This window comes from Hemicordylus capensis, chromosome 4, assembly GCF_027244095.1.
Source record: "Hemicordylus capensis ecotype Gifberg chromosome 4, rHemCap1.1.pri, whole genome shotgun sequence".
Taxonomy (NCBI): Eukaryota; Metazoa; Chordata; class Lepidosauria; order Squamata; family Cordylidae; genus Hemicordylus; species Hemicordylus capensis.
Genome location: NC_069660.1, coordinates 221761890 through 221785788, shown reverse-complemented (window position 1 = coordinate 221785788; position 23899 = coordinate 221761890). Strand labels below are relative to the sequence as shown.

The 23899-nt window shown below is 45.1% G+C and overlaps 2 protein-coding genes and 1 long non-coding RNA gene across 19 annotated transcripts in view; 2 read left to right on the top strand and 1 right to left on the bottom strand.

Moving 5' to 3' along the window:
- Positions 1 to 6248, top strand: part of LOC128322454 (probable 2-ketogluconate reductase) — a 13942-nt gene extending 7694 nt beyond the window's left edge. For all 5 annotated transcript variants that reach the window (XM_053243718.1, XM_053243721.1, XM_053243720.1 and 2 more), the window contains exons 4-6: positions 427 to 605; positions 3248 to 3344; positions 5916 to 6248. In XM_053243718.1, coding sequence (XP_053099693.1) covers positions 427 to 605; positions 3248 to 3344; positions 5916 to 6069 — 430 coding nt within the window. In that variant the 3' untranslated portion in view covers positions 6070 to 6248. The remainder of the gene's footprint in view (positions 1 to 426; positions 606 to 3247; positions 3345 to 5915) is intronic.
- Positions 1 to 19089, bottom strand: part of LOC128322459 (uncharacterized) — a 26887-nt gene extending 7798 nt beyond the window's left edge. The window contains exons 1-4 of one of the 3 annotated variants that reach the window (XR_008305727.1): positions 18874 to 19089; positions 13598 to 13690; positions 10781 to 11658; positions 7266 to 10524 (exon numbers count right to left, since the gene is read on the bottom strand). This is a non-coding gene — a long non-coding RNA (uncharacterized LOC128322459). Of the gene's footprint in view, positions 1 to 7265; positions 10525 to 10780; positions 11659 to 13597; positions 13691 to 17769; positions 17825 to 18873 lie in introns of those variants that run through there. The other 2 variants (XR_008305728.1, XR_008305726.1) reach the window with 2 other exon arrangements.
- The window catches only part of LOC128322457 (nuclear transport factor 2-like), a 25977-nt gene continuing 19545 nt past the window's right edge, over positions 17468 to 23899 (top strand). For 3 of the 11 annotated variants that reach the window (XM_053243737.1, XM_053243743.1, XM_053243742.1), the window contains exons 1-2: positions 17468 to 17491; positions 19564 to 19676. The gene's annotated coding sequence lies outside the window, so the exon portion shown is untranslated. Of the gene's footprint in view, positions 17492 to 17898; positions 17988 to 19563; positions 19677 to 23899 lie in introns of those variants that run through there. The other 8 variants (XM_053243732.1, XM_053243735.1, XM_053243734.1 and 5 more) reach the window with 3 other exon arrangements.

Genomic DNA, 23899 nt, shown 5'->3' with positions numbered 1-23899 from the left:
GAATAGAAGGGCTTCTTCTGTGGGTTGGCATCTGAGAGTGTCTGATCTACAGTCAATCTATAGCTCCTACTGCCCGTCCCTCAGTCCATCTACAGCTCCTTCTGCCACCTTCCTCTCGGGAAAGAGACTGGAGCCTGAACGGTGTCATCAGTTGCCAGGGACATAAATAATGCCATCACCATTATTACAGATCATGCAACTTTTATAGGCACAGATAAGAGCCCAGCTAAAAAACTGGCAACCCTTGTAACTTGACTATATCTTCTTGTACTTGCATGCCAAATTTGCATAAGAGTATTACAAAAAGTATGAATGTTTTCAGTAAAGTTCCTCAATATAACCGTTATAGACTTGCAGAATAAAATGTCCAACCAACCAAGTAACTCACAGACCAACTAAGTAGAGCTGAAAGTTTGTTTCCTGCAGAACTGAAGTGGATGAACAAGCTGTTGGTGCTGTTTATTGTCAAAAGATGGATGACTTACTCCAACAAGCTGACATTGTGATATTGGTTGTAAACCTGACACCTCAGACATGCAAGTTGATTGGGAAAAAGGAGCTAGAACTCATGAAACCCTCTGCAATTCTCATCAATATCTGTAGAGGTAGAGTACAAAATAAGGTCTAATCAAAAATATTTCCTTTTGACATAGTGAAAATAATTTGCTGTGTAACTTCAGTTAAGATTTTTTTCAGTAAAAATATTTCCTGAAAAGGTTGTCAAGATACTTATAATGCTGATATACTTAATAATGTGGGTAGTATTTAGGAAATAAGTCACTATTTTGCTCCTGGGAAAATAACTTAAGCGTATAGACATGCAGCTTAAGTTACACGTACACATGCTTTATCACGGTCATATGATAATTCACGGCAATTTAATAAGATATGAAAAAATAAGCATGCACTTCAAAGCATGTCTGCAGTTAGAGATGTGAGCATGCTGATTCCATGTCTTCCTATTTTGTTTTTGTTTTTTAAGTGATTGACAGTATTAGGTTATTTCTCCTACTACAAAACTGCCCTTCTCCCTTTTGACCAAAAAGCAAAATAGAAGATACCCTCTGCATTGCTGTGTAACAGAGCAACTAACACAGGGCTGCCTACAGAGGAACTACAACAGGTCTCTACCTCTCAATTCAGTCAAGACATGGATGCTTGCATCTACTAGGCCAGTAGATCTTAACCTTTACTGCATTCTGCACCCCATTGGTTCTCAAAATATGTTCTTGCACCCCTTATCAAAAGCAGTTGTTGAAGTAGGCGAATTCTTTAAACCTAAGATATATCATAACTATAGAATTATATATTTATAATTATATTTATAATTAGAATAGATAGAATTATATAGATAGATAGAATTATAGATTTTATATATAATTATATATTAGATATAATTATATATTTATGTAAATTTTGCTGTAAAATTAATACATGAAAAATTGCACACTCCCCCCTGCCCCCAGCTTACTGGCTCATTGACACTTCTGCTATTGTTTTTGTTCAATGATGTTTGAGGAATGAGGAACTTTTTTTTTTAAATAGCCACACACATGTCATCACTCGTATTTAAGTGGTTTCTGGCCTTTGTTTTGATGTTTACGTGTGATGAAAATCCAATCTCACACAAGTATGTAATCGCAAATGGCACAAGGATCTCAGTGCTGTCTTCACTAGTTGTGGAAACAGTGCTAGTTGAGTACACTAGAAATTCTCAAGCTTCATTGTCTCAAATGCCATTCGGATTTGTCCATTGGCTCATAATTAAATGAGATCATCTTTCATCAAATTACTATTGTTGGTAGAATCCAGGTTCTAAAAAAAATGGATCCAGTATCCATTTCTTTGCCACATCAAACTATCCTTTGAAAGAGTCACTCAACTGTTACAAATGCTTTGTCACATCAGTTGCAATGTTCATTCCTTCATTTTCCAAAACAACTGTTTCTTCAAGCAAAGGAAATTTAGTTAAATTTATTTTATCAACATGCTTTATCCAAACAGGAAGTTTGGCTGATAACTTATCTCTGGCCATTACCATGTTCATCCCAATTCCTTGCATAGATGTGTTGAGTTCATTTAGGTGTGTGCATACATCTGCCATATACACTAGGCAAAAGATAAACTCTCAATTTTTGAAGTCATCAGCTAAATTATTGCCTTGGTTACCAAAAAAGTGACTTATTTCTTCACATTTCAAAAATACGAGTAAGCAGTTGGCTACGGGAAAGCCACCTCTCTTCAAGGACAGTGTGCTCAGCACCCATTTTTTTAAAGCAAAAAGCACAGAATAAGCGATAATGTTAATAAATACATAGGTTTGCTGAAACAAAGTAGTTGTACTTATGTGCAACTGTGCTTAATTTGTGTTTTTGATTATTTACCTTCTAAAACAATCTTTTTAAAAATTGGCATGTCTCGCACCCCCAGAAAGGGCATCTCTTACCCCCAGCTGGTACATGTACTCCTGGTTAAGAACCACTGTATAATGGGTATAGCTCAGGGCTGCTCAGCTTTAGCCCTACTGCAGATGTTGGCCTACAATCCCCATAATCCCTGGCTATTGGCCACTGTGGCTGGGGAGTTGTAGTCCAAAAACAGCTGGGCGGGGGGCTAAATTGAGCAGGCCTGGTATAGCTTCATCTCCTGCTTGTGTTCTTCCAAGTGAGTGGAGTGGAGTTGGGTGGAGTGGAGTGAGGGAAGGAGCAGGCGGCAAGATTTTAGAATGTTGACCATACATTTGGGGAGGGGGCTGGGGGGAGTTGAGACTTTTATAAGCTTGCAGTGGAATAAAACACCAACCTCTAATTTCACTCTTTGCAAAGTATGTAAAATGTAAATAAAGAGTTGCAGACTGCAACACTGAAAATTAAACTCCCCCCCACCCCCCGTCTCAGCCAAAAGACATGATTTTATGGTTTGATCTTATACTTGCATCAAAATAAGATTTTACAAAATGGATCACAAGGAATTGTTTTAAAACCTGATTTTTTCCCAGTGGAAGAGCATTTGCATGCAGAAAGTCCCAGGTTCACTCCTTAGCAGCATCTGCAGGGAGGGGAGGGGAATGAACAACTCTTGTTTGGAAAACCCTAGAGAGTTGCTGCCAATCAGAATAGACACTGTGCCACACATTATGATTTGGAGAAAATCTCAGATGGTAGAATATCAAAGTCCTTGTTCTAAAACTTGCTATTAAATAAAGTCAATGTTCTGGTTCAGCAGAATGATTCTACTTTTAATTTAGGTCAAGTGGTTGATCAAGATGCGCTGGTGAATGCACTCCAAAATGGAGTTATTAAAGCTGCAGCTTTGGATGTGACCTATCCTGAGCCACTGCCAAGGTAAATATGGTTCAGCATGAAAAGCTTAAATGCTTATGTTTTATTTTTATTGATTGATTTATTTATATACCACTTTTCATTAAAATAGTCTCAAAGCAGTTTACAATACTGTATAAATAAAATACAAATACAAAAAGTAGAGCTATTAATATAAATATAAAAATAATCTCTTTAAAAAAATTAAAACCTCTATAAAACAATACATAAAGAACAGAGCAGCAGCAGTAATAATGTTAGTAAAAAAACAACAACACCTCATTTAAAAGTAGGAGTGTGCATGGTTTGGTCCGGAGGCCATTGTCAAGGCCTCCGGACCGGTCCGGATACCTCGCGGTTCGGTTCGGAAGGGCTGGGGGCGAGTTTCTCTTTAAGGGGGGATAGTACTTACCCCCCCCCCCGCCGGCACTGGCGGTTTCCAAAACGTTCTTGGGGCGGCAGAGTTCCTCCCTGCCGCTGCCGCCGTCCTTGCTAGCGTTAAAGTAAACAGAGCTGGTGGCGCGCATGTGCCCTTTGCGGCGCGCGCACTTGTCTCCGCCGCTGGCGCGCGTGCGCCACAGTCACATATGCGGCGCACGCCAGCGGCGGGGATGAGCGTGCGCGCCGCAAAGGGCACATGCGCGCCACCAGCTCTGTTTACTTTAACGCTAGCAAGGACAACGACGGGGGCAGGGGCGGCAGGGAGGAACTCTGCCACCCCAAGAACGTTTTGGAAAAGCGCCGGAGGGGGAAGAGCGGTGGGGGGTAAGTACTACCACCACCCCCTTAAAGAGAAACTCCCCCCTGTACCGAACCGCGTGGTATCCGGACCATGCACACCACTATTTAAAAGCCTGTGTGAAGAGCCATGTCTTTACTTGTTTTCTAAAAACTCTGGTAGAAGCTGAGGACTGGATGCTGGCCAGGAGAGCATTCCAAAACCTGGGGGCAATGATTGAGCCCTGTCCCATGTGCTCGACAGCTGAGCCTCTTTCACCGTCAGCACGTGGAACAGAGCCCCTTCCGATGATCTTGTCCAACAGGCAGAAACCTTTGGGAGCAGGTAGTCCTTCAGATATTCAGGGCCCAAACAATTTAGGGTTTTAAAGGTCAAAACCAGCACCTTTAATTGGATCCGGAAACAAATGAGTAGCCAGTGCAGCTCTTTCAGAATAGGTGTAATATGCCCCGAATGGAGAGGAGAGCTGGTCTTGTGGTAGCAAGCATGACTTGTCCCCTTAAGCTAAGCAGAGTCCACCCTGGTTGCATATGAAAGGGAGACTAGAAGTGTGAGCACTGTAAGATATTCCTCTCAGGGGATGGGGCCACTCTGGGAAGAGCAGAAGGTTCCAAGTTCTCTCCTGGCTTCTCCAAGATAGGGCTGAGAGAGATTCCTGCCTGCAACCTTGGAGAAGCCGCTGCCCGTCTGTGAAAACAATACTGAGCTAGATAGACCAATGGTCTGGCTCAGTATATGGCAGCTTCCTATGTTCCTATGAGTGAGCAGTTCCAGAGAGAACCCTGGCAACTGCATTCTGCACCAACTGAAGTTTCCAAATATTCTTTAGGGGCAGTCCCATGTAGAGTGTATTGCAGTAATCCAGCCATGATATGACTTAGGCGTGGGTAACTGTGGCCAGATCTGCCTTCCCAAGAAAGGGCTGCAGATGGTGCACTAGCTGAAGCTGTGCAAAAGCACCTCTGGCCACAGTCTCCACCTGAGCATCCAAAAGCAGAGCCAGGTCCAGCAGTACTCCCAAGCTGCACACTTGCTCTTTCAAGGGGAGTGCAATCCCATCCAGAACCAGTTAAATCCCTTCATCCTGATTGGCTTTCCTAATGACCAATGGTACCTCTGTCTTGTCTGGATTCAGTCTCCATTTACCAGCCCACATCCAGCCTATCACAGCCTCCAGCCCAGGATTCAGAACATCCACTCCCTCCCTAGGATCAGATGATAAGGAGAGATAGAGCTGAGTGTCATCTGCATATTGCCGACAATTCAGTCCAAGTCCCTGGATGACCTCTCCCAGTAGTTTCATGTAGATGTTAAACAGCATAGGGGACAAGACTGAACCCTGCAGGACCCCACAAGCCAGTGGCCAAGGAGCCGAGCAGTAATCCCCCAGCACGACTTTCTGGACCATCCCCCCCAAGAAAGGACTGAAGCCACACAAAAGCAGTGCCTCCAATCCCCATATTTGAGTGGCGAACGTCACTAAGAGATCCAACAGAACCAACATAAGCACATATAATTCTATATGTGCTTTTGGCTCTGATTTCCCTCAGGTTAACCCAGTTTTGATACAATATAGCACCAAAGTACTAAAACTGTTATAAGGTAGCTGGTCATGTACTCCAAAACAAGCCAGATGTTATATGCTTAATATTGGGGTTATTTTTCGCTACATCACACAAATAACCAGAGTATTAAAAGGTTCTAAAATTGTTTAACTGATTGCCTGGACAAGGTTTCATTTTAAAGCCCATGATATGGGCAATCCTATGCGCACTTACCTGAGAGTAGACCGCACTGAAGACATACTTCTGAATAAATATGCATAGGATTGTGCTATTTTCTCTCTTTTATTTCAGAGACCATGCTTTATTACAGTTAAAGAATGTCATTCTAACTCCACACATTGGAAGTGCAACTTCGCAAACTCGACGCCTTATGATGACAAACATGGTTGAAAGTATCCTGGCTGGTGTTAAAGGTCTCCCGGTCCCTAATGAAGTGCATGTGTAAGATAGCTTGTGTCTTTGTAAGACATCTTTGGAAAAACTGTAGTTCTGCATATGGTATGTTGTATCTGTCTGTCTAAAAATTTTCATTTTGAAAAGGATGTATTTGATTTTTATTTTCACCATGAACAGTATCTGCACTAGTAATCGGTATGTAAAATCAATAAATAAACAAACAAGCTATTTGGTGTGTTCTTTATTGTATCGTCCATATCCTTCAAATTGTCCTACAGACCTTTGATAAACAGAATGTAAAGAAATTTGAAAAATAAAGAGTTTTAATACTTGCTGCCGTTTGCCACTTCTAAAAACATTCTTGGATTAGAGCTCCAGCACTGAGATGTCAATGAAGGGGCGTGCTACCAAACACCACAAGCAAAATCCTAAAGGTGTCCATGCCATTTATGCAGCTTCAGTTTGTATTTGAAGGAAGTGCTGCATTTTCTTTGGTGCAAAAGTTTTGGGGTTTTTTTAAACCTGAGAGTTCAAAAATGAGAGGCCCACAAGAGAAGCAATTAATGATGATATTCTTTACAAGATCAAGTTTAGCAGATCCCATCTACAACCACATTTTCAGCTCTTTCTGTGCACACAGGAGCGGAGTGAGGCTGGCGGCAGCCCATGTGCAGCAGCTGCCGCAGCAGCCCCCTGGCCCCGCCCCCCACATCTGATGTCAGATACAGGGGGGCATGGTCTCCCTTCCAAATGGGGCTGCGCAGCCCCATTTGGAAAGATCGGCCCGCACTGTGTTGGGCAGCATGGGCCGGAGCGACTCTCCCTGCCTTTAAGGCAGGGAGAGCCGTTCTGGCTGCACTGCCAATGCAGCGTGGGCCAGTCTCTCTCCTCTCTCTCTCCATGCAGCCCGATTTGGGAAGGAGAGTGATTGGCCCTGCTGCGTTGGTAGCGAGACCAGGAGTGGCTCTCCCTGCCTTTAAGGCAGGGAGGATCACTCCGCCTGTGCTGCCAATGCAACGCAGGCCAATTTCGGCTCCAAACAGGGCCGCATGGCCCCGCTTGGGACCGGAATAACACCCCCGCGTCTGATGTCAGCCCCTGATTGGTGGCAGCCTGGGTTCTTTGAACCCATTCACCGAATGGTGGCTCCGCCCCGTGTGCGCACATGGTAGCTAGAATTGTACTTATCTAAAATAAAAACTGATATGCAAGATTTCATCAAGGATTATGAGTTGGGAAGGGGTACATTAATGGTGCTTAGTGTTTGAAGAGAGAAAGGGGATCTGTAGGCATAGTCCACAAACATTCTGAAATATAACTCCCCAGTCATATACATGTTTACTCAGAAGCAAGTCACTGTGTCTAATGGGATCCATTCTCAAGTAATTGTACATAGATTTCAGCCTTAAATACTCAAATGCAGACAATTATTTTATTTTCTTCTAAAACCAGTGGTCGAAATATACTTTGGGATAGCTGTGTGAGGGCAAGAAGCTGTCATAATTGATATGACAGAGCTGATGCTGGATTTCAAGGAGGAAAAGGGGGCGGCTTGCAATCTCCACTGCATGTTATCCAATTGGTGGTGATGAGGATGATGAAAAATAGTCTGACCTTGGGAGATACTAGAGCAAGTCTGCAAAACAGAAGCCCCAGAGGCTGGCTGCAGCCCGCAGGGACTTTTTGTTTGTCTCCCAGGTAGGAATATGCTGCAGCAACAGCAGGAGCCATGAAGAGTGCTTGGCTTGTCCGGTGACAAGCAGCAGCAGCAGCTCAGCGCAGCCGGCCTTTGAGACCAGATGAGGTGCATGTGGCAGTGGTGGACCAACGCAATGAGTGACTCCGCAACAGCAGTGAATGGTGTGAGATGGAACGGTGGCAGCAGCATCAGGCAGCCACAGGCAGAACACATATCAGAAAGGCTGAGGGTCACTCTGATGTGGATGGGGCTCGTTTCTGGGTCCGCTTAACCAATCAGTAAGACACAAGGATTGGGAATTATTAATTGAGGTTTATTGCTCTACAGTCAGCAATAGGTAATCAATAGGTTCACGCTCTCAAACCGATTACAGTTTGGTTACAGGTGCATCTTACATTTATACAAACAATCTAAATGGTGCTGACACCCTAGACACAGTATACATGGCCCAAGTATCTAGTACGCACGTGAATGATTCATTGTCCATTGAGTGATTACTCCTTATTTGGTTAGATCCTGTTTTCTTAACTGTCAGCGAAAAACAGTGAGAACCTTGACTATGTTAACAAGTTTCATAGATACAATTTTGCTACAGAGAGATAATGACGTTAATCATGAGAGGCAGTGATGTCCCTGAGACGGGCTAGGTTACTTTAAGTTAAAAATTAGCTTTTCTAGGCAAAATGGAGTTTCTTTGGTTTTCTAAACACATCAACTCTTCTTGATTAGTTCCGTCTTCTCCGAGGGGGGAGATCCTCTCCGGAAACTGCCTTACCATACCATCCCATGCACATTTACTTGAAAATATATCCCATGGTGTACCCAGTAGGTTTACTCCCAAGTAAATATGCCTAGGATTACAGATTGAAAACAACAGTAATTTAGGGACAGGAAAGGATTTGGCATTTGTTTAAGGTTGGCGTTCACTCAAGGTGCCCCACTGACGGGGGGCCAGCCAGGGCCTATTTTCTGGCCACTAGCCTTGATTAAAACTGTGGATCCCTAGACACGGGGGGAGGTATCCATAAGTAGCAGATAATTACTTTCATTAATATTGTTAAATTAAGTTTAATGTAAATTGTAATAACTAATGCACCGAAAATTGACTTCAGCCCCCGCATACCAAGACGTGGTTGGTTCTGGCCTACCAGGGCATTTGAGTTGGGCACCCCTGCAGTACAGCTAGGGTTATGTAGTATGCTTTTCTGCCAGGACATCCAGAATGGTCAGGTCAGCCGTCACTTTTCCGGATTTGCAAACTACTTGGTAGTTCCACACATGTAACGGCAGGGATGAGAAATGAGATTTGGTATTCCTCACCACTTAATAACGCTCCATTGTAGCATGTCGTGGCCACTGGGGGCACTGTGTAGTTTTTCCTCCCATACACCCTTGCTGAGGCTTGGTCGCGCTCACTTGGGCTTGGGTAGCACAGTGCTTCGGAACTCTTGCATGTTCTGGGTTCTTCGCTCCAATGTGGAGCCTTCGAAATGGATCTGCAGCCGTAATCCGTGCCGCTGATGCAGCAGTCACCAGAAGCCGAGCGATCCCGCCGCACGGAACAGCAGTACTGGGCACAGCGTGATGGCGGCAGAGTTCTGCTTTCAGCGGCACCGATGGAGGCCTGTTTCTGCGGAAGTACCCCCGATGCCGAGCTCTGCACTGCTCTGCCCTACTCTGCAGTTCCCGGAACCTCCTAAGGAAGCTACTCTAAACACAAGTGAGTTGGCCCCCTTAATGTGCATGGAGACAGGCTTGGCCCCACCTACATGGGTGGAAAGGGGGTCAGATTAGGTTTGTAAAAGGCTTTACTTTTCTCCAGAATGTCCTGAAAGATGCAAACCCAGGTCATGTGAATCAAACGTCTTTACAAACAGGATGGAGGCGTGCATGTTTAAAGCCTGCCCGCCCAACATAATCAATGTGCTTAATATGCTTAATATTAGGAAACTGCCATATACTAAGTCAGACCATTGGTCTATCTAGCTCAGTATTGTTTTCACAGACTGGCAGCAGCTTCTCCAAGGTTGCAGGCAGGAATCTCTCTCAGCCCTATCTTGGAGAAGCCAGGGAGGGAACTTGAAACCTTCTGCTCTTCCCAGAGCGGCTTCATCCCCTGAAGGGAATATCTTGCAGTGCTCACACATCAGGTCTCCCATTCATATGCAACCAGGGCAGACCCTGCTTAGCTAAGGGGACAAGTCATGCTTGCTACCACAAGACCAGCTCTCCTCTCCGGAATATTGACTAAGCACAGCAACTGACTGCTAGGCGCTGCGCAGAATACAAGAAGCCACTACTTAGATGCATTTAATGATTAGCTTCCAGCTCATGAAAGCTTATATTATAATAAAAGTGTTAGTCTTGAAGATATCCTAGGATGCTGTCACTTTTGCTATTTAGAAGGCTTATAAATCAGTTTCGCCAAACAGTTCACTTTTTCTGCCGATCAGTCTGCGAGCAACTGTGTTTGTGTTGGTTTTATATTGTGAGTCGCTTTGAATAACCTGTAACCATCTGACACAGGAAACTATTACTGACTCATCATCACCACTTGGTTGGATCTAAATCCTCTATTTTAACTAAATCTTCTTTCTGTCTTGCTGGTTTTTTGACAAAGACAAAATAAGTAATTTTGGAATCAAGTGTCTGTCTAGAATTCTTGGGAATTTTGCCGAATGGAGATGGGAATTCCAGTTCTGCGATCATTTTCTCATTGCCAGATCTCATCAGAGCACATGTCATTGTAGGTTTCAGGCAAATGAATGTAAGATGTGCAAGTGAAGGAAAGCTGCCATGGGTTGCCTGTGGCGAGAAGGGTGGGACAGAAATGTTTTAAAATAAAGTAAAAATGGGGTAAATGTTTTAAAATAAAGTAAAAAATAGAGGTCAGCCAGTTTCATTTCATGATACTTAATTGTTTGAATGTTGTGACACTTAGCATTTATATAGTGCTTTAGCCAATTTGCTTCTTATTTATTATCTTAGTAAGCCATCCAGCAATCAGACCAGTATCACAATTCACATATTGTAGATGAGGGTGGAAAGAACAGTGGCTTACCTAAGGTTACTAGAGTTCATAGCTGAGGCAAGATTTGAACCAGGGAGGGACACACTTGGCCATTGCACTATACCAGCTTAGGCAGATAGAAGACTGTGACCTGATTGACACTGATGGTCACAAAGAAACAGCATTCAGGGAAATGTGCATAAGTTCATGTGCATTTATTTATTTATCATATTTCTATACCACCTGATATGTACATCTCTAGGCGGTGTCATAAATGTAGAACAGTATTTCAAGTAGCTGAGATGTATTATCCATCTAATATAGAGATTAATGAGAAAATAATAAAGCATGCAAAATGGCTGTGGCTTCAATGAGACATTAGTACTATGCTATTCATGTGTTCTTATTTATTTAGGATAGTCACACCTCATTTTTCTCCTTCAGAAGATGGCTTTTAAGGCTAAAAGAGTACATGTATGTGATGTTCAGTATATTATTGCTGCTGTTAAATGCACAAGATTAATATATATATTTATTTTTTCAAAAGGAAGAAGTTTTGGTATGAAAGCCCTACCTTGGGTTCTCACTTGGTAAGAACAGAGAACTTTTAAATGGAAAAGGCAGCCTCTGGTTCTGTGAGCAAGCTCTTGCTGATCTTTGAAGTATGCATGAAGTTCCCCTTCACAGATTGCACCAAAGAATGTAGCCCTGTTTAATTACTTACACACACACACACTTCAGTAAATTCATAGAATAGCAGCATTTGTGCTGTCGTAATAATCTTTTTCGTTTGGCATATGTACTAAATTTGATAGCTGAGTTACGGAAAAAGTAAAACATTCACACTAAATACCTTTTACTTTTTGTCCTTTACAGTTTCCTTCACAATTAACATAGGGCCATGGTTGTGGGGGAGCAAATGCTAAGCACTGTTAGACAAAGAATTCCAGAAGTTACATAAAAGATTGATTGAATCAAATGAATATTTGATATGCCAATGTGTTTCCAGCTGTAAAGCCCTTTTTCGGGGGTGAGGGGGACATATGGAACTCTTATTAAAATTATTACAAAAGAGCAACATACATATTTTCAAATAAACCATTTTGCAAATGTGTATGTTCATATTCAAATCTTATAATATCTATATATATATATAATTCTCCTGGGTGTGCCCAGGAAAAATGTGTCCCGGCAGCCCAGCTGATTGGCTGAGCTGCAGGGGCGCCTGATTGGCTGGCGCACCCAGGAGAACAGCAGCGGCGGCGGCCATGGCCGCTGGCGGGCCCGGCCTGGCAGCGACGGGGACAGGCCGAGGAGGCGGGCCTGGCCGGGCGAGGCGAGGCGGTGGCGGGGGAAGCCGGGTGGTCCAGAAGCTGGGTGGGCCGCCCAGGCCCGGCCGGAGCTGCAGGCAGCGGTGGTGGGCCCGGCCGGGAGGCCGCGGCAGGCCTGGCCGGGAGGAGGCGGCAGGCCTGGCCGGGAGGAGGCGGCAGGCCCGGGGGAAGCCGGAGCCCGGGGGAAGCGGGCCTGGGGAAAGCCAGAGGAGGCGGCGGGCCTGGCTGGAGGCGGCGGCGGGGGAAGCCGGGCGAGGCGGCCGCGGGCGGCGGCAGTGGGCCCGGGCAGAGCCCAACTAGAGGCACAGATGTTCTGTGCCCGGGCCCACTAGTATATATTTAATTCTCTAAGATGTACCTGTGTCTAATCCCATGTGTGGCAGCTCTCGCGGGAGTTTGGAGAGCTGCCGGATAGCCACGGGACGGGTGGGAGGGAAGAAAATAGTGGCTACGGTGGTGGTGTCTGGGCAGCTGCAACCGGGCAGTAGGTGGGCGGGCGGCTGCGACTGGGTGGTAGGCAGGCAGTAGGCGAGCAGCTGAGTGCTTGCAGCAGGCAGGTGACCAAGCGGCCACGACCGGCAGCTGGCTGGCCAGTGGGCAGCCAGAAAACGGTGGTGGAGGCAGGGCGGTGTGTGGGGAGACCTGGGAAAGGTAGTTCTTCCCTGTGCTTTCCTATGGGACCCCACACACTTTCCCAGCTTGATAGGACATCTGTGTTATCATAGCCCTATATAATCAGCACTTCTTCCAACATACTTTATTTATGTATTGTTTGATTTATATACTACCTTTCATAAAACTAATCCCAAGGCGGTTTACAAAAATTAATACAATATATTTCCATAAAGTCACATTAAAATATTAAAATAAATTAAAACCATTAAAACACACACACAAAAACCCCACAGTGATAAACAAAACAGAGCAGTCGGAAGGAGAGAAGCATCCCTAAGGGGCAAACGTCTGAATAAATAAAAGTGTATGGCGCACATTACTCTAAATATAAAATCTATTAGGAAATTGAGGTATTTCTTTATTTTTTCAGAAGTTTAGGGAGGGAGCATTTGCTACTTAAAATCTAGGAACACTATTCTGGAGGACTGGGGTGGAAAAGATTGTGTCATTTCTAGCAGGGGTTTTTCAGAATGCAGAAGCAGCATATTTCTTCTCTCATAACCTCTGCAGTTTATGGAAAACTTGGAAGCTGGTAATGAGATTTGTAGAATCTCTCCTTGAAGTTATTCTCACCACTTATATCTGTGCTTCATCTGCTTAATCATTAGGTTGTTAAAGGAGTAAGGCCAGTGTGTGTGTGTGGGGGTGCTATTGAGAACCGGACTGGGTCCTGAATTATATGGCCATGCCTGCTGTAAAACATCGGTTCCTAAGCAATCTGTTTGTTTTTAAAGGTGTGCAAGCCACTAAACTTGGGCAGTGCATTAAATCTTGCTCCACCAAAGGTGAACAAAGAAGACAGCATCCGTAAAAGGACTCCAAATAGTCTGTTCTTTAAAGCTGTGAGAGATGTGTTACGTACCTGTGAAGCTGGCCAGGAAGTTTATGACCTCATTGTGGAACTCTCTAAGGCAAGTACAACCGGTATCCATCCAGCAAGGACATCTTAGATAAACTACGAGACAGAAAATTATTAAAACTCTCACATTCCAATTTTGCAAGCAAATCCCACAGATTTTTCTAAAGCTCATTTTGCCTGTGAGAACTGTAATATTTATTATTTATGTATTTATTTGGTACATTTCTATACTGCCCCATATACAAATCTCCAGGTGGTTTACAATTAAAAACACAACAATAATTAAAACATGAACACAATTAAAACAACTTAAAATATAAATTTAAAAAAAACTAATACAATATCATGGACTTATGTTGCTGTTTTTAGATCTCTTAATGAAGTACTTAGTCTTTTGTGCTTTAGTGCAAAAGGAATCAAGTGAGAAAATGTGTTTAAAATGGTTCCAGAAATTCATGATCATGTATTTCTGTTGTGTAATGGCCTTGTTCAGATGTAACACTAAACCGTGGCTTAATGCTGTGTGAATGAACCTGAAGGAGCCATGGTGCCTTGTTGTACTCTCTTCCTTGCACCCGAGAGGAGAGTCAAGCAATTTTGTTTTCACTTTTTAAAACAAAACTCTGATTCTGCATTATGTATGCATTTGAGGAACTGTTGTTTATTAACTAATTAGAATCAGGATATCCAAACCAGGATCAAACTGTGGTTAATTATCCTGGCTTCTTCTGTCTGTACTTAGTTAACAAGTTACAATTCCTCCTCAGGTTCATATGAAACTTGGAACTGCAGTTTGTGTTTTAAAATGGAAGTGAATGCCTTTGCTCTCCTCTCATGCATGAGAGAGCAGGGGGAGCACATGAGCCCACAGCAACCTTAGGTTCATTAATAGAACACATCTATGCCAAGTTAATATTAAACTCAAGAGAGCAGAGACTGCATAGTATGTGTGTCCTGCCACATTGACCAAAAAGCACAGCTCTGCTTTGTGAAACTTCTTTGTGGGTGGGAGAAAGATCTCTACAAATGGCTCCTGATTTCCCTTGCATCCATCCTTGGGAAAGCCCATATATTTCTAGTTGAGTTTGTGTGTGGAAATTGGGAACATGAAGCACAAGTTCTGTGTACTTATTTATTTATTTTTACACTTGTATCCCACTTTTCCTCTGACGAGCCCAGAATGGTGTACATGGTTTATATTAATCTTCACAACAACTCTGAGGTAAGCTAGGTGAGAGAGAAGTGACTGATCCAGAGTCACCCAGTGAGTTTCATGGCTGAATGGGGATTTGAACTTGGATCTCACTGGTCCTAGTCCAACACTCTAACCACTATACTGTGCTGGCTCTCATCTCTACTTGCTAAGAAGTAAATCCCATTTTGCCTTAAAAGTATTTTTGCTTATATTTAAGCTTACATTTGACTTCAGTTCTGCACCCTATGAGCTGCTGAATCTGTTATATAAGTTGTGCTTTCAGGTATAGATTCTGACATTCAAAGTAATGATATGCCTACCTTTGGACCACAAATTCTGCATCTAGTTGACCAGAATGTATTTGCTATTGTCTGGAAGAGCTGGTGGTAGGGTGAACCTCTTAATTGATTGTGTTGTGTTCAGTTCTTAATTTGATGCTTGCTGCTTGCAGCTATGTATGTATGTATTTCATTTTTATACAGTCCCATACAAATGATAATGAGTTGTTTAATCCAGGCCTACAAATAAGTATATAAAAGTGTGTATCAAAGTATAACTTAAAAGTATAATGGAATATAAAGCTAGCAGGTTATTCAGAGTTGAGAAGCCTCTCGGAGGCCAGAGTTAAGAGCAAGAGGCCCCCCTCTCAAGAATGTGGGTTGAGAGGCCCACCAGAGATAGCAGGTACCAGGAGTGGTCAAACACAGGCCATTAGCTGAATTCCTCAGTCAGCAGAAAGAGGGTCTGGCTGGTACGAAGAGATACCATAGGGATTAAAGTTGTCATAAAAGCCAGGTAGTAACTCATCTTCTCAGGCTCTAGATGACACATCTGGAATATGTAAGTTTGATAACTAATGATGTGTATTAATTGCTTTATTGATATGCATGTATGTTTGAAACCTATAAAAACTACCTAACTGTATGACTCAGGCGCGCAGTATCACCCAGATGCTCTCTGATGATACTCGTGCCTTTCATGACATGAAATAAAGTGCTTTCTTTGAGCAACGCACCCTTGTTGTTTGGCTCCATTCAGTTAAGACAACAAGTATATCGGCGAGAATTGAGTCTAATCCTCTTTGGTTCTGGCAAGATGCTCCATTCTCTATCCAAGTGATAGAAGGATGAACGCAAGTGGCTGAATCAAACAGGAAGGCTAGATTCTAGAGGGAATTTTCCCCGCAACACAAACACTCTGGGCGGTGCACAAGAAGTTAAAAAAACAACAACACAACTTAAAAGAAACTGCTCAAAATAATAACACAATAAATTTAAAACAATTCAAAGCCATTTAAAAATAATTAAAAATACTTAAGAGCAATTTAGAAAACCTTGGAAGGCCAAGCCAAAGAAGTTAGTTTTTTGGGGCTCTCTTGAAGGCCAGCGACAAGCCCAAACTGCAGATATCTTCCAGGAGTGCATTCCACAGGCCAAGAGCAGCTACAGAGAAGGGTTTTAGTCTATAGAGGGTTTTAATCTTGTTTTGGTTTGCTCTAAGTATAGTTTGATTTTTTTCCTATTTAAATTCTCAGAATTAGAGACATTGGATTGGTTGCTCTTGAATTGAAGGGAAATAGTGTTTAATCGCAGATATTTGTAACTATTCCACAATTTAAATTTTTTATTAAATTGCTTTGTTTCCTAATGCCCATAGCCTAAACATTTGGTTTACCTAGCTTCCACTGAAATCAAAGGCACTTAAAAGCACAGCTAAGCAGAGGCGTAACTAGGGAAAATAGCACCTAGGGCAAGCACTGAAATTGCGCCACTGTCCAAGCAGGAATGATGGGACTTGTAGTCAACAATATCTGGAAATCCTTGTTAAAAGGAACACTGCACCATCTAGACATGGTTGTTGATTAAAACCTGAAAACATGAGCCATCTCTGTAAAAGACTTAGAACAACAGTCAGGAGTTATGTGAGGATTCCAAGTGTCATTTTCTCTGTCTCATCTCATTCTTTTTAAAAAACATGACTTTGTCCTAGAGGATCACCTGCCCAAACAGCCACTAGCAAAATAGGGGAAGAAGAAGGTGGTGGTGGTGGTGGTGGGTCTATAAACCAGTGAATGATTCCTGCCAGCCTTTGTCTTATGATGACTGTTGGCTCATGATGGGGTATATGTGCATTCACCACACTAGTGCTTACTTTGACACCAGGAGGGAGGAGGATACATTAGTTTGCCACACTAGACAGAAGCATTTTCAACAAGAGCAGACAGCCAAGTTCTGCCAGGGCCAAAACCAGCCCCTGCCACACTAAGAAATCATTGTAATTTGCCCCTTCCTGTCACAAGCAGTGTGCTGTTCTTTTATTATTGACTCTAACTCTCAAATATCCCAGTCATGGATGGAAAATTCAGGGTCAATTTACAAGAGACACATTTTCTACATGGAAGTTTCTTCTGTGCAGGTGTTGTGCAGAAACCCATGTGTAGTGACCGCCAGGGGCATAGCGAGGTTGGAATGGGCCAAGATGAGATTTTAAAATGGGCCCCCAGCCCCTCAAAGTGGGCCCCCAGCGGAGCGCATGCCCAGAACAGAGCATGGGAGACACGACCACCGGCACCCGGTGGCCATCTTGGGCGGCCAGAAGCGGCCGCCCAGAAGAAGCCGGGTGAGCGGCGGCGGGGGACACTGGCCGCTGCCGCCTTGGCCAGAGGACACGCCGAGGCGACAAGGCAGAGGGCCCGGGCAGCGGTGGGCCCAGCGGAGCCACGGGCGGTGGCGGTGGGTGGCGGGCCCGCCGGAGCCGTGGGTGGCTGGCCCGGCCGGAGCCGCGGGCCACGGTGGGTGGTGGGAGGGGGAATGGCGGCAGGGGTCCAGACCGGCCCAGGGAGACGGAGGCCGGGACCGGGGGCCGAACGGAGGCCAAATAAAACTTAAACTGAAAATGCCGCCGCCGCAGTTGCCCCACCCTCCCTTCCAACTTCCGAAACCACCTTACCCCGGCCCGTAACAGTTGAGCAAAGACAGACCTCAATTGAAGAGGGAGAGAGGAGCTCGCAAGCAGTGCTCCTCCCTCTACAAAGCCTCTTCCCGAACTGGCGCTTTGAGCGAAAAGGACGCCTCTTGCGTCCTTTCCGCCTAAAGTGCCAGTTCGGGCAGAGCCTTTGCTCAGAGAGGAGCACTGCTTACGAGCTCCTCTCTCCCTCTTCAGTTAAGGACTTACTTTGCTCAACTGACACGGGCCGGGGTAAGGTGGTCTCGGAAGTTGGGAGGGAGGGAGGGTGGGACTTCGGCGGCAACAGCGGCGGCAGTATTTAAAAAAAAAAAAACAACCAATAAAGAGGAGAGGAAAAGGCTAGCACCCGTTATTATAACGGGCTTCAAAATACTAGTTTCAAAATAAGTATGCTGCCTGGAAATACATTTCACTGAATACACACATGCACACTTCACAGTATATAGTGATATACATTGAGTACTATATATTTGTGCTACTCTTAATGCCTAGAACACACTAACAACGCTAATTATTAAAATGGCCCCCTCGCTGCAGATTAGCAAAGGAGACTTTCAACCATGCAGAGTGAGCCTATGTTTGTTTTCTCAGAATTCTGAACAAATTCAGTAAAGTTTGATTCCAGGAGGTTTTTCACAGGAGGCTTTTAAAGCCCTTAAACACACATCTCCTCTGGAATGGAGGTGCTGCATTCACATGTTGGCCAGATTTACCCTGAAGTCCCTGCAAGACTTCAAGAGACTGCAAGACTGCAAGAGAGCAGTTCACAGACAAGAAAAATAAAATAAAATAAAAGCACAACACATGCTTCACAGTTCTCACTCAGACCTTCTGGGTTGCAAAATAACTTGAACATAAGTGCATTTATAAATGAATGAAAGAATGAATGAATGAATAAATAAATATTTGTTCCAGAAGTTTTTGTACTTTTCTGACATGAAACAAGCCACTTATACGCCTTAGATAGTTTTTGTTTTTAAAGCCAGCACATTTTCCAGTCTGTTTTAAATTAAATATTCAGAGACTTCTCAGTCTCGCCCCACCACCCATATCAAAGCCCTATGGCAAGCAGATCCCTATATATGGGGGTAACCACAAAAAGGAATTCACAGCCTACCTGCAAAAGCTGTGCTGGATGGTCTGGTCTGCTGCAGGGAGCTCTGCCAGCCTCCTTCCTGGCTTGCTGGGGCCTGCTGAGTTCAAGCTTCAGGGAGGCCAACTTGGAGGCCTCTCTGGAAGCCCCACCTACCCGCCGATCAGGTGAGAGGCGGGGAGAGAAGAGCTCTTCAGTTTGCAGGCTGCTCCGATCCTAGGCCTCACCGATCCTAGGCCGGAGCTGAAGGCAAGTGGCTGAGGGGCCCTGGGGCTGGGCAGGTGGGCAATGGGGTGGGGGTGGCAGGAACTGGCATGGTGCCCCCACCTCAGTGGCGCCTAGGGCACGTGCCCTGGCTGCCCCCCCTTCCGCCTATGCAGCTAAGAGTTTAACTTCCATTGGTATTGGTGGAACTAAGGCAGGCTTAAAATTCTCTGAATTGCATCTATTATATGGGAGCTCCCTTGAATTACAGTGGGGCTCATTCTTATTCAAATGTGCTTGAGATCATGTCCTAAATGTGTAACTGGCAGTTTATTTCCATTTTTTCTCTTTCCATCTCTGCATTGAATACTTGAAATCTGTGATAAAATCACTTTGCTCAGATCATAGAGATACTCTTCACTTATCCCTGTTCATAATGAAATTATTCCTTCTTCCAGACTCTGATTTTATCACCATGTACACTTATACCAGGTATTTTGAACTCCTTAGGCATCCCTCACCTCGGATTTTTCAGTGTGTCGAATATATTGGAAGTCTACTACTAATAAAGAACAAGATTATTATATTGATAGCATTCTACAGAAGAGAGCTCCACTTATAAGGTACTACCATATTGTAAACCAGTGAACTTTATTGCCTAGGGGTTAGAGTGTCCACTTTAAAAGGGTTGTAGCTAAGAATATATCTGCCTTAGGCTACAGTGTCAGAGCAGTGCTTCCTTTCCCACACTCACACTCTTCTATAACAGTCACAAATAGGTGTGCATGCACATACATCATGTATTGACAAAGAGATGTACATCGTCTTTCATGTATGCCCACCTGCTCATTTCCCCATTTTCTCCATTGGTACCGACTTAGCTGGGGCCTGCAAGGACCAACTCAAATAACCAGAAAGGAGTGTCCTGTTTCCTGTACTGCTTTCTTTACTTCAAATTTTATGAATCATAGATATTGTCCAACAAACTTAGGTATAGGTCATTCAGACAATATGTTTGACCATCCCTGTTTATCATGCAGTGAGGAGCACATGTCCCTCTTCCCAGCACACCTTTTCAGTTCACATAATTGTGTGGAGGAGAGACAACCTGAACTACCCCTTGCACCTGATTTAAATACTGTTTTCAAGCAGTATTTAAATAGTGTGAGGCATGGTTCAGATGGCTGACCACCACCCACATGTGATTACGGGCAGTGGGATTTGCTTACTCTCCCTCCTCGTTGCATGGTAGGTGCCAGTTAGAACTGACCTATAGCAGGGTTTCTTAACCTTGGGCTCCCAGATATTGTTGGACTACAACTCCCAGAATCCCCAGAGAGGAGGGGACCCACACATCAGGAGGAAGGTTGGGGGTGAGGGGACCCATGGCATATCCCTGATCTTCCAGAAAGAACATAATTTTAATGTGAATAATTAAATGATGCTAAACCGAAGCACCTGTTGCTCTTACACTATATTAAAATCTCTCCCCCCCCCCGATTTTAGTAATACTATTTGTTACATTTAGCAGGGAAAGGGATTATGACATAAATAATTACACTAAATATGTGGAATTTTGAGATATCTAAATGAACACTTGTACAGTAGGTGTATTATTTTAAAAGTGCATCCTGCCTTTTTCCAAGTATGGGGAGGGCATCCGTCATCAGATGGGTTGTCAGTCACTGCATGCTCCAAGACAGGGCCAATAAGAATTGAGCACTCTCAGTACTCCCTCTGTCGAGCCCCAATATACCCAGTTCTGGTCCTGTCTTCGCTCCAGGACAGTTCTATTCAGCTGGCTCAGCTATTCTTTCTGCCTTTGATTCTACTGTGTGCTAGGGGGGGAAAGGAGTTGTTATTTCCTGGTTGAAGCTTCGGTCGGTGGAGTGCTGGCTCCGTGAGTTCCGCTCTTTGACTTCTGGTCAATTTCAGCTCCCGCATTCCCCCCCTCATTCGTTCTCATTCGGCTGTGTTAATGGAGATTGCACATATGGGCGATATGTTGACGGGTCCTCTCTCTGAGGGACCACTGTCTGATGTCCCTTTGGCTATTGAGTCCCCAATAGTTCCCTCGGGGACTGGGGAAAACAAAGCGCCTGTGGCGTTGGGTTTACTGCCAGTTGGGAGCGCGCCTGGGTGCAGTAGCAGTAAAGAACACCCGAGGCAGGAAACAAAAGAGCACTCAAAGGCTATTAAGGAATCAAAGCATTTGAAGGAGGACGGTGCTAAAACAAAAAAGAAGAAGAAGAAGGCTTTATTAGCCAAATCACCGCTGAGCGAAGGGCTACAGATAAAAGCAGTGAAGGAGCAGCAACCAGGAAAGGGGCCAACGGCTCTTCCCGCGCAAATGACGACCGCCATTTTGGCTGCTGCCAAACCGCCCTCTGTGCTTGCCCAGCCGGCCGGTTCTGTTTTAGCACCATTCACGGCAGCAATCCAAGCACCCTCAGTGGTGTTAGACAAAACTGTCGTGCTTGCGCCTCCGGAATCACGCCTGGGAGAATTGGGGCGTGTGTAGAATATTTCTTCCTCCGTGAGTAATGCCTCCGTGAGTGAGACGACAGAGGGAGGCGCGGTGGAACCAGGCGGGGAAATGCTCTCAGCGAAGGAGCTTGCCTGGCTCAGTGCCTTTGTGCAGAAAAACTGCTTGGCAATTGTGTCTCCTCTCCTAGCTATACAAGGTTCTGCACAAGGGACTGCCCCTGCGCTACTTAACTCTGTGCAAAGTTCAGGTTTGCAAGGGACGGGCAGCACTCCTAACCTAGTCCCGGGTAGCTCCGTGCAGACAGCCATGCATGTCCCTTTACCATGCAGAGGGAGGCGTCCTTCCTTCTCATCCTCCCCAGACTCCAGCCCGGCTAGGCAGACTATTCCTGTGGGAGAGAGGGTCTGGCTAGCTAGACATGCGAGAAAGAGGCGCCACAGGAGGGTGGTGGAGGTTGAGGACTCCCCCGTGGTGAAACGCTCGTGTTTGCCTAAGGTTCCGATGGCAGGATCTCAGCAGGAAACCCAAGAGGCGCCTGCAGCCCACAGGGTGCCTGATGCCATTCCCCGTGATATTAGCAGCCCCAGGGACTCGAGTTCAGATTCAGACGACGAGTCCGAAAAGGAGGAAGGGGAGCTCTCGGATGAGCAAGCCCCATCAGATAGGCCCTCTACGTCACGGCTCTTCTCAATTACTGAATTTGAGATCCTGTTAGCGAAAGCCAAAAGGGCTATCAAAGATGTGTCTAGCGAATCTAGTTCCCAGCCAGCAACTGGCCTGGACCAGGAGGTTTTTCCTTCAACCTCAGTCTCTTCTGCCACAGTTCCCTTTCCATCGCAGTTTAAGGAGGTGATGTTGGCAGAATGGGGGGTTCTGGTGGCATCAAAACCCGCTTTTAACTTCCCAAAAAAGTTATATACATTACCTGATGATATTATGTCACTCATAGCCGTTCCTGTGGTCGATGCTCCGGTGGCCCAATTGGTGACTGGAGCATTGGTGAACAAAGAAGGCGAGGAGTTTTTAAAGTCGCCTGAAGAAAAGAAGACAGATCATTTGTTAAAAAAGGCACACGAGGCTTCAGCAACGGTCATCCGGGCAGCGGCCACCAACTCTATCTTCGCAAGGGCAACGATCCTGTGGACGAAAGAATTGGCCAAATTAGTACCACCAGAGATGACAAAACTACGACAAGGTTTAAACAAAATTGCCAGGGCTTCCGCACTTGTGGCGGACTCAAGCCTGGACTGTCTACAACATGCGTCCAGGGCTATGGCGGCTAATGTGGCGGTCCGTAGGGGGCTGTGGTTGAGACACTGGAACGTTGACTCGAAGTCAAAAACGACCCTGGCTGCTACCCCCTTTTGGGGGTTAAGCTATTTGGGGAAGCGCTGGATCCGGTGCTTGTAGAAACAAGAGATAAGAAAAAGGCAATGCCGGTTGGACGGGGCGAGGCGAGAAGGTCCTTTCGTGGTGGAAACTCCTTTCAAACTTCCTTTCGTCCCTTTAGATCCTATGGCAGACCAGGAAATTCTGGCTTCAGAGACAACGTCAGGGAGTTCAAAGGAAACCAGTTCAGGCAGCCATGGTGTCAGTCCTGGAATCCAAAGCCCAGAGGTGCTGGGAGAAGAGGCGGTTCGTTCGGTGCCGGACAGGATCGACGTAACCGTAAGCAATGACTGGCCCCACGTAGGGGGCAGACTGCGGGCCTTTGCCAGGGTTTGGGAGGACACGTCTACAGATCGTTGGGTCCTCCAAACTGTATCTCAGGGGTACCGCATAGAATTTACTGCCCCTCCCCCAGATTTTTACTTCAATACCCCCCTTTCAAAAAACCCTGTGAAAAGGAAACTGATGCAGGTTGCCATCCAACATCTGATGGACATTTGGGCAATAGAACCGGTTCCCAGTCATCAGATTTCCGAGGGAGTCTTTTCCCTACTCTTCCTCGTTCCGAAAAAGGACAACTCTTGGAGGGCGGTACTGGACCTCAAAAGGCTGAATCGCTACGTGCGGAAAAGACATTTCAGGATGGAGTCGTTCAGGTCCATCAAGGCAGCAGTTCTCCCTGGGGACTGGCTGGCCTCGCTCGATTTGTCAGAAGCCTATCTGCATGTACCGATTCACCCGGATTACAGACGTTACCTTCGTTTTGCATACAACAGCCATTATTACCAGTACGTGGCCCTTCCATTCGGCCTTTCGTCAGCGCCGAGAGTATTTACAAAGCTGATGATTGCAGTCATCGCCCATGCCCGGATGCAGGGTATTCATGCATATCCGTACCTGGACGATGTTTTAATCCGAGCCCATTCTGCAGCAGATGCAGAGGTGAGAGTTCGTCACATGGTACGGATC